The sequence below is a fragment of the Octopus bimaculoides genome, chromosome 11 (genome assembly GCF_001194135.2).
Source record: "Octopus bimaculoides isolate UCB-OBI-ISO-001 chromosome 11, ASM119413v2, whole genome shotgun sequence".
Lineage (NCBI taxonomy): Eukaryota > Metazoa > Mollusca > Cephalopoda > Octopoda > Octopodidae > Octopus > Octopus bimaculoides.
This window is the reverse complement of record NC_068991.1, coordinates 44,453,390-44,464,088: the sequence shown is the minus strand read 5'-3', so window position 1 is coordinate 44,464,088 and position 10,699 is coordinate 44,453,390. Positions and strand designations below refer to the sequence as shown.

Below are 10,699 nucleotides of genomic sequence, written 5' to 3'. Positions count from 1 at the left end.
GAGGTGGTGAGGCAAGACCTTCGTACATTGGGCCTCACCGAGGCGATGACTACTGACCGAGACCTTTGGAAATGTGCTGTGCGTGAAAAGACCCGGCAAGCCAAGTAAGATCATTGCTAGTGCCCCTGGACTGGCTCTTGTGCGGGTGGCACATAAGATGCACCATTTTGAGCGTGGCCATTGCCAGTACCGCCTGACTGGCTTCCGTAGGATTTTCGAGCGAGATCATTGCCAGTGCCCCTGGACTGGCTTGTGCCAAATTACAGATTTTTCCAACATATGCTCCAATTAGAGAAGACCTTTGTGTTCTTCGAACCACTGGAAGAATTTGAAGGAAATCACCACCTAAAATTATCAATTTACTGCCAAAGATCAAGTCATTGTTCATTACATCTTTCAGTGTTCAATTCATCACTTCAAATAGATAACGATGACACATGAATGCCTTGTCCCAAACAATCAAGCGTGTATCATGAAACAAACAATCAGTGATATCAAGAGGAGATATTTTGCATGTTGAATTACAGTTTACTGTTATGAGGAGCTTGAATCAAGAGTGAGCAGTGTGACCTAGCTTCAATAGTGGCAATGCCTGATGACACTGTCACAACAGCTAGTTGGTCACTTTTGTGCCCATAAGACAGTAATATATTAAGAAGAAAAGTTTTGCCAGTACCCCCGGGTGCATCAATAAATATCAAACCACCTTCATTTCTATCAATTTTCTGTCGAATATTTTCAAAAATGATTCTCTGGTCATTATTTAGCATATGGATTGAAAAATTCTTCTGCATTTGGATCCATCTTATCTTCATGAAGTAGAACAGTATTCATTTAGAGATCATAAATAGCAGCAGGTAATCCAAAAAATATTGAAATACAGTCATGCTGACCCATGCGATGATCCAGTTCACACAGCATATCATGAGAAAAATTGTGTTGTCTCATTTGATGGAAGTAATCTTGGCAAAGATCTTCGCGAAACAAGTATAATTCTAGTGGTCTGGATGGAGAGCAAAACTGAAAAATACTGATCAATTTCATAAATCATTTGCTGAACATATTGTTCTTGCCTCATTTAGACAAAGTTCCCATTTTTGATCATAGATTCATCATTTGACATGCGTGTTGAAAATTTTCACAAACAACACTGTTAATTGGGATTAAATTTTCAAAGCTTGTCGCTCCCATTTTATGTTGAAGTAATAATCTACGATAAAATAGCTCCCCTCGTACAGGTGGAGAGGAAGTTCTGCTAGGTTCCTCACAGGCAAAGAACATGGGTATAAGATTTTCTGAGTAGGGAACACCAATGAGGTTGGAGGCGTGGGTATACTCCTTGCGGAGAAATGGGTTGATGAGGTAATCAAGTTAGTCAGAATCTGTGATAGAATACTTAAGCTTAGATTAGTGCTGCAACATGGATTAGCAACTATTATCTCGGCCTATATTCCTCAGCCAAGACTACTTGATGAACAGAAAGACCAATTCTATGACACCCTCTTGCAGACTACCTCATCAAATGACAGGGACCTTCTGTTTGTGGCTGGTAACTTCAACGGGCTGGAGTTCTGTGATGCATATGATCTTATGATCTGTAATACTAACTTCAGGAAACCTGCCAGTCACCTGTTCACCTACCAGTCTGGTGAGCACACTGGTCAAATTGACTACATTCTTGCCAGGAAATGAGAAAGATGGCTACTTATAAATGCCAAAACTTTCCCAGGTGAAGAATGCATCCCACAAAATAGGTTAGCAGTAAGTATCTTCAGGATCAGGGCTAAATGGCTGCCCAAAGACAACCAGCATGGAAAAGAAGGATCTGGAAGCTTAAGGATCCTCTGAATGGACAGAGATTTAGAGACATATTACTTGAAGCTTTTGACAAAAAAGAGGAGGATATAGCATCACATAATGTGGAGGACAAGTGGAGGTTCCTACAAGACAACTTGTTGAGGGCTACTGACCAGATTTGTGGCTGGTGCAAAGTCCCTCTCGACCTAAAGTAACGTGGTGGTGGAACAATGTAATTGACAGGGCCATTAGGGAAAAGAAACAGGCATGGAAGGACTGGAAGTGTGGTGGTAGCAGGGAACTGTATCAGATCACCAGAAGGGAAGCTAGGAGACAGGTTTACTTAGACAGAAGGAAAGTAGATAAGAAAAAAATTTGCCAATGTTCTGTATCATGAGGACTAGAGACTTGAAGTGTTTTGTATTGCAAGACAGTTTGTGAGAGAGAATTGTGATGTCACAGGAGAGAAATGTGTCTGCATGGACAAGGGATCGCTTGCATTTAATGATGCTGTAAAAAGAGAGACTTGGAGATGCCACTTTGAAATCCCAGTTTACCATTGGAGGTATACCATGGATTCATGATGGCTAACGAAACCAATGACTACATATGCATAGACTGTCGTGTCCCATTATACATTTCACCCAGTTTTCAGATTTATGATACCAAAGTTAATTTTTGATGCTTTATTAAGCCAATATACACCATTTGATGCTGTTGAGTGATCTTATCCCCACATATACCTGAATTGAACCCTGGACAAATCAAATCGCCAGCCAACGACTATATACAAATTATATAAGAACTATTTGCTGGTATGCAACAACAATGCATACATGAGATTAAATTCAATTATGAACAAAAAGCAGTGCTAGTGTTGTAAACATTATCAACCGCACATACTCTATGTATGTGTTTTGCTTGTTTGCCGGTTCACTGCAGTTGGTAGGTAAGTAGGTAGACAGACAGATAGGCAAATAGATAGATAGATATAATAACAGTTTGACTAACTCCACATTAATGTTTTGTGAGTGTGTAAGATGTATCAATGTTGTCATCAGTTCAGTCAACCTGTTATTAAATACATACAATTCCGACCAACCAACCCATCTTCCTCACTCTCTCTCTGTCTTTCTCTCTCGTTCCTGAGCTGTGTTTTAATATGATATTTATATCACTGAGTCATGTGAAGGATGGAAGCTTAAATAAACTTCAGTTACTGAGCCATATACTTCAAAAACCTTTCTGGCTATTATCAATCCCATAACCCTTAACCTGTCTGAAATTCAACCAGTTCTTAACATACCATTTAGTTTTCTTATCCCTGGAAAAGAGACAATCCAAAATAATACTCTATTACAAGGCCAACAAACAGCTTTTTCAGTATCACTAAGTTATTATTGTCCATCAAGATGAAGTATTTTACCAGTGATTGACAAATTTGAGGAGTATTCAATATTTCTTCTGTAAGAGATACTAAACATTCCTCTAAAAATCAAGCTTTTTTTTACACAGAGACATGTGATTTCAATATGACTCTTTTCTTATTTTCTTACCTGATCTTTAAGATTGCAAGCATTATAAGCACCCATATAAGCAGCCAGTTGAATTGGGCTATCAAAGGTATTCTTCAGAAGTGGTTTTGGTTTTTGTGAAGTCTTCCAATCAATTAAATAGACTGCATCTCTGGAAAAAAAGAACTTACTTAAGTTGTAATATGTGTGTAGCTGAGTCCTACATCCCAATGGATTATAGGACACCTGACAAATTCAGCATGCAGATAAGGGTTCATCAAAGCTCAGTTCTTAGTCTTTTCCTGCTTATTATAGTCCTCTAAGCCATAACAGAAGTGTTTAAGCTTAGCTGCTTCCTATAAATGAATTTGTGAAAGATTTAGTGAAGAAATGCTAAACATAGAAAGCCTACAATCAAGAAACCTCAAGTTAACTTTGCAAAAATGAAAGCATTTGTTTGTAGGAAAGATGATAGAATCCTTCTACTATCAGAGAAATAGTCATGCTTATTATACAAAAAAGAATGGATGGAAATTCCATAGCATGTCCAGTCTAAACTATGAATGCCCTAGAGGTGCTGGCAGGGAAAGTCGGTTTCAAATGAGGTTAAATGCACATGGAATAAAATCCTCTAAATACTTCAAAGATTCTATAGAAGTAATTGATAGCATTTATTACCCAGGTGACCTAATGAGCAGTGGAGGTGGATGTTATGAAAACATAATAGCCAGAGTAAGAACAAAGTAGAGAAAGTTCAGGGAACTATTACTCTACAAATAACAAAAGCTTCTCTTTCAGAGTAAAGAACAGATTATATGAGGATTGTGTATAAAGTGTAATTTATTTATACTAAAAGGTAATGAAATATGAGCCTTAATTGTGAAAGAGTTACAAAGGCCAGAAAGAAATGAAGAGAACATACATTGCTGGATTTGAAATGTTAACATGCATGAATGAGCACAAATAAGGTGAATGAAAAGCTGGATATAAAAGGAATTTGATGTAATGTACAAGAGAGAAGACTGCACTGGTGCAGGTATGTAACATCTGTTGAGAATGTCAGTCGTATAAAGAATTGTTGAGCACTTGAAGTGGATGGAGACTGTGAAAACAGAAAAGTAAAGAAGACATGGAATGAATTGATGAAACCTGATCTTAAGAAGAGCAAAGGAGAAGACAAAGAACTTTGACAAGTAACAATATACAGTGCTTGAGAAAACCCACCTGCCCATGTTAGAATGGCAAAACAGACATTAAAAAAAGTGGGAGTGATGGAGGATGAGGTGTATAATATATCTGTATATGCCTATTATGTTCATGTAAAGCATCTGTCTACTGCACTTCCCTCCCTTTATTACGCTCTTATCTATCCCTCACACACTCACCTATTCTCTGTTCGCCACTGCTAAGGTAGAGATGGCAATGGATCTATCTGTATACAATCTTTACACCACCATCTCTTATCAATGCTTCTCTTCCATCATGTCTGTGTAACAAGCAATGGCATTAGATCTGTCCATATCCAAAAATCTGACACCCTCACCCTTCTTTACTTTTACTATTGTGCTCTCTCCATAGGTCAATTTTTACAGACACCTTCCACCCTCCTTTACAATCATCTATCCTAACTGCTACGTGCAGCAACACTTGCTTTCTCTTACCATCACCTAATTTTATTGCTCTTCTCCACTCTCTTTCTGTCACATTACTCTCTCTCTTCCATTACCTTGCCTCCCCCTTATCACACCCTCTTCCTCCATCACATCAATCATAGAGTTTTCTATTCATCTACTTACAAGTAGTTACCTGTCACTCTCTCTCCTTTGAGTCATCTCCACTATCACTTTTTTGCCCTCTTGTTCCTACACTGCTTCTCCCATCATACTCATACTTAAAACTTTGGTGTTACATGGAACAAAGCAATCTATCTAGTGTAGGTGCAATGATAAAAGGTACACACTTTAAAAGGGTTGGTATTAAGAAGGACATCTTGCCATCGAAACCATTGAAATGTACAAGCAAGATATGTTCTTCTGACCCATTTAGGAGGGCAATCACAACAAATAAGAACCAACATGGAATATGAGAAATCACCCAACCTTGGAAAGTAAACATAAAATGATAACGATTTTATAAACACACACATGCATGTATATATATATTACTATGGCACTCTGTCGGTTACGCGGGTTCCAGGGTTCCAGTTGATCCAATCAATGGAACAGCCTGCTTGCGAAATTAACGTGCAAGTGGTTGAGCACTCCACAGACACGTATACCCTTAATGTAGTTCTCAGAGAGATTCAGTGTGACAAGGCTGGCCCTTTGAAATACAGGTACAACAGAAACAGAAAGTAAGAGTGAGAGAAAGTTGTGGTGAAAGAGTACAGCAGGGTTTGCCACCACCCACTGCTGGAGCATCGTGGACCTTTACATGTTTTCGCTCAATAAACACTCACAACGCCCAGTCTGGGAATTGAAACCGCGATCCTATAACCGCGAGTCCGCTGCCCTAACCACTGGGCCATTGCACCTCCACTATATATATATATATATATATATATATATATATATATATATATATATATATATACACACACACACATATACTTACTTGTAACAACCAATGCAATCAATTACTCCATTGTATATAAGAGACTGGTGGGTCACAAATGTCTCAATACACTTAGTGTTGTTTATCAAGGGTAAAATGCTTTGCAAGCTTTTCCAATATGCAGCAAATTCATTGCTTACATCTGATTCTGTAATAGTCTTTGTAAGAATGTTTTGGATGAAATTATGGAAATTAGTTCCATTGTCTTTTAAATCTGAAAGACAAAACAAATGAAGAAAAATGTTAGATATTAACATCACAATGAACTTTGTAGAAAACATTTATTTATTAGACTTTATTGAATCCAGATGTACAATGTGGTGTCTGGGTTTTCAGCAGTCTTCCATCTTAAATGATCTCACCAGTGCTGTTAAACTAACATTCATTCTGTTAAGAAATGTGCCTCTTACACTCTACACCCTAGATCACTCATAAAAAAAATAAGATACAAGCCATCACATAAAAAGGTTTGCAATTGACCAAATGGATAGGTACTTGCCAACTGACTGAAGTTAATGTTTCATGAACTGACATTATATTCCAGGTAAAAACGTAGATTTTAAATATGCAGTCCGTCTAACTCTTAAATATGTGTGTAACCAGTAGGATGTTATATAATTAATGACTGTTTCCTTAACATGCAGATGCATTTCAAAAAGCAAAACACATCTCTTAAAACTTAAAGCTTAACTTTGGTAAATTTTAGATATTAGTGACAGAAGCAGCCTTTTGTATCAAATATCAATTTACATTCAACTTAACTTGGGCATGTTGTTTTAAATACTGTAAGCTGTGGTAATCATCCTAAGAAATCATCTTATATAGAAGTTAAGTGCTAAAAGGCACAAATTACATCAGCAGATAAAATTTTGTCAGCACCGGTAGATGGGATTGTTGTATCACATGATTTTTGGTGTAATTTTTGCTTCCTTAGCAATAGGCACCCAAACACTGAACACCAGATCAAAATTCTGTCAAACTGACAGTTTAACACTGACAAAGCAGTCGGTGATGTTGCAAAAAGCTGGCAGGCTGTGTAGAAATTAGCTATTAGCAATTGAAGCAGCCTTTGTAGCGAAAACTAATATGCACATCCAACTTAACTTGGACATGTTTTAAATGCTGTAAGCTTGGTAATCGTCTGGTAAAATCATCTTGTATAAACATTATGTGCTAAAAAGTATAGCAGATAAAATTTCATCAGCAGCAGTAGCTGAGACAGTTGAATTATGTAATTTTTGCCTCCGCAGTAACAGATACCCAAACACTGAATGCCAGATCAAAATTTTATTTGAAATGAATCAGTTGGAGATAACATTTCAGATGATCTTAGCACCTAAGTGAACTGATGTACATATAATGAATTGTTCTACTTAGAAATGCAACAAAAGGCCAGCATCTTTTTGCAACTCACACTTCATGTTGTTTGCTCAAAATCTTACCAACTCAAGTAGAAATAAATTAACATTTTCTCAATGAGCTTGGAAAATGTGAAAGGACACCACACTAGTTTATTGCCCTTCACATCACAACATGAAGACAAAGTTTTCAAGAATACTTAGCAGGTTACAAACAACCACATAGACAGTAACATCTCCCACTGAGTCTCACTATAAGGACATTTGTGCATTGATCTCATTATCACGCCATTCTATTCAGTACCAATAATAATAGAACAAAAATTTCTTTGAAGGGAGTAGAACTAAGTTTAGGCTTTGAAATCATGTGTTAAATAAATCTCAGAAATTTGGGAACTAGAAAATTGTTTAGAAAACTGAGTGAATTCTACTGCTTATGGAATATAGTAAATTAAACACAAACTTACAACTAAATGATACATAGAGCCTTTGAATGTAGTGTTTCTAGTGGTTATATTATAAAACATTACATCAAAATATAAGCTGCAAAATAAAAATTATTTGAAAAGAAAAATGTATTTCTACAAACCTTGCTGATATTTAAAAAAATTCTCCTTGCCAAGTTCTCTAATCATTTTTTCTTGCCATCTCCGTAAAATTAGCTGGCTCTGCGGTGATAGTGTTTGTTGTAGTATAGAGGTCACAGATGGAACTTTATGATCAATTAATGTATCCAAAATATCTTTATAGTCTGTGTTATCCAAAACAGTTTTTCCTGAGTCTACAATAAGCATCTTAGAAGATATGAAATGTGAGATTATGGCCCTCCAGTTATCAGGTAAAACTAATTTAGTACAGGAATCAGAAAAACTTTGAAGCTGATCTGTATCTTCCAAAAGAGATGTAATATTTTTCTCTGACTTTTTTGTTTTTTCTGAAATGTTTTCACAAAGTAAATCCTTTTCTTGTAGAGCTTTTAAAAATGTGTTTTTAGCTAGATTATTCTTAGGGTATTTTGAAGAAGACTCTTTGGTATCAGTAAATGCAGGTTTTATAATCCTCTTGGTAGATGTAACAGGTTTATTATTCTTGTTAGACTTCTTTGAAGAATTGAAAGCTCCATAAGATTTCAGCAAAGGTCCATATAAACGGCGGTTCTCTTTATTTAGTTTAATAATTGCCTGATGTTCAGGTTTCACTGGTTTAGACAAACTTGTAGAACATAAGAAGAAATATCTGGTATTACATAATTTGATGATATAAGTTCTTACATAGTATTTTGCCAGCATACTGCCAAATTGTAACTAGAAAATCAAATAAAATACAATTAAATTAAGTATCACTATAGTTATGATCAAAATCTGACACATCATGCCATGGTCCCTCAATCACCCTGGTATTCCAACCATTCACAAAGCTTGTCCCAATGTTTTGACTGCTGAACAGTAGCCCTTGTATGCACAGGAGCGTTGTAACTCAATTGAAAAATCATACAGACATGAAAAGAACTTCTTTTACTTAATTTTGATATAAAAATCAATGGTAGTATACATTATTTACATTTGACGTCAAATGTAAATAATGTACATAATTCCTCATCTCTTAAATATAGAACTCAATGATAGTAGATCAGATAGTTGCTATCAAATATAAAAGTAAAAATTTTATTGTTAATTTTTCACATATTTTCTTCAAGATTTTTATATCACAAGAAAGAAAAATTTCCCATGAATTCAGTTGTCATTGCTGAATCTGGCCATGATATAGTGAAAAAGCACAAAGTCAATAAATAACTTGGAGAGAAGGGAGAGATAATAGAAGGCACAGAAAAGGAATGATTGGTAAAAAAGTAGTGTGGACAGGGATAATAATGAGAATGAGAGATGGAGTTTAAAAGAAAGTGGTTCCAGGGGGAGGAGGTAAGTGGAGGATAAAATCTGCACTGTTCAGCTCACAAATAATTACAGTAGCTGAGTTGTACCATAGTTAGAAGAGTGGTGGGGGATGGGTGTTAGGATGGTGATATGTGGGGGAAAGCTTGACATAGGCAGATTGGGTGCAGATAGGGGTAGGGTTATGAGAATTTTTGCCAAACTCTAACCCTAACTCTAAAACCCGAACCCTAAAGCTAAAACCAGTACAAACACACGAACGATGTCATAAATAACGGCACTAATTTTATTCAAGGGAAAATATCCCATTCCACCGCTAGAACGTGTTGTTTACATTCCATAGCAGTAATTGTTTTCCCGTCAATAGACGTCAGTGATTGGTTGAAATTACCGAAATACGACAATTTTAACACGAAATAACTTTAAAAAGATAAAATTTTCTCAATAACACTAAGAGTAAAAGATGTTTTATATGACACATTCTACCAGTGTCCCAAGTTTGAAAGTGTTTCATTAAAAAAACAAGTGGCGCCCGCCAATGCAGTTTCATTTAGATACATTCCAAATTCCGCACAATACATATATTTTATTTGAGTGATAATATTATCGAAGGTAGTATATTTTATTTTAGAATTCACATATAAATAATATGGGAATTTTCCATTTTACTTTCGTAAAATCGAATTTGTTAATTTAAACTCGATTAGCATCTCTGATAGGCACCCTGCTGCTCCTCGTTTTATTGGGAATCAGAACGAAATCCTTACAGATCAGCAAATAATCAATGAAAAGCATACAATTACAACTCTAACTCGATCTTTATCAGATTCAGCGACTTGTATTGCTTGGTGTGTCCGCCGTGGATTGTTGAAGAACACAGTGACCAGTGTGTACTTATAAATAGGGGAGGCATTAACGACGGTAAAACGTGGTACTGCAACACGTGAAAAAATAAAGCTAGTATTCGTCAAAGCAGTTGGTTCGAAAACAGCCATCACAGTTTGTACAATATCATCCTTCTCTCAGAATGACATTTCTCGTGAGATTCAGTGCAACAAGAATACTTGTGTTGATTGGTGCAATTTCTGTCGTGCCTTGATTTTACAAACGTGCAATAGGAAATTACTAATAATATTATTGGCAAAACTACAGAGTTGTACCCCCACCCCGATTTTGGAAGGTCGTAACTTTCAGAAAAATGAATATTTTTTTAATGAAATTTTCTATGCATATATTATTTATTATGTAGATTCCGAATATACAAAAGTTTTCGGTGAAAGTGTTGGGGGGGGGGGCAATTTTCGGAAATTCAAACTGTTTGATGAAGCAATTTCAAAGAATGACTAAATGAAAACAAATAAGCGAAATACACATTCTTACGTTATCAAGGTTCCCGCCTTTTGCTGAACACCGGTTACTTCCGGTTATATATTACATTAATCTTATCCGCCAATTGTTGTATCTATAATTATGCCGCTATATAGTTAATGAAACTTTAAAAATTTTCAAAATATTAATATTCAAA

The 10,699-nt window shown here is 36.1% G+C and overlaps 1 protein-coding gene across 1 annotated transcript in view; it reads right to left on the bottom strand.

Annotated features, from left to right (window-relative positions):
- LOC106869494 (uncharacterized) overlaps window positions 1-10,638 on the bottom strand; it is a 16,552-nt gene extending 5,914 nt beyond the window's left edge. The window contains exons 1-4 of the mRNA XM_014915256.2: window positions 10,555-10,638; window positions 7,872-8,586; window positions 5,925-6,138; window positions 3,354-3,483 (exon numbers count right to left, since the gene is read on the bottom strand). Of these exons, the coding sequence (XP_014770742.1) occupies window positions 3,354-3,483; window positions 5,925-6,138; window positions 7,872-8,571 (1,044 nt within the window). The 5' untranslated portion in view covers window positions 8,572-8,586; window positions 10,555-10,638. The remainder of the gene's footprint in view (window positions 1-3,353; window positions 3,484-5,924; window positions 6,139-7,871; window positions 8,587-10,554) is intronic.
- Window positions 10,639-10,699: the final 61 nt, after the last annotated feature.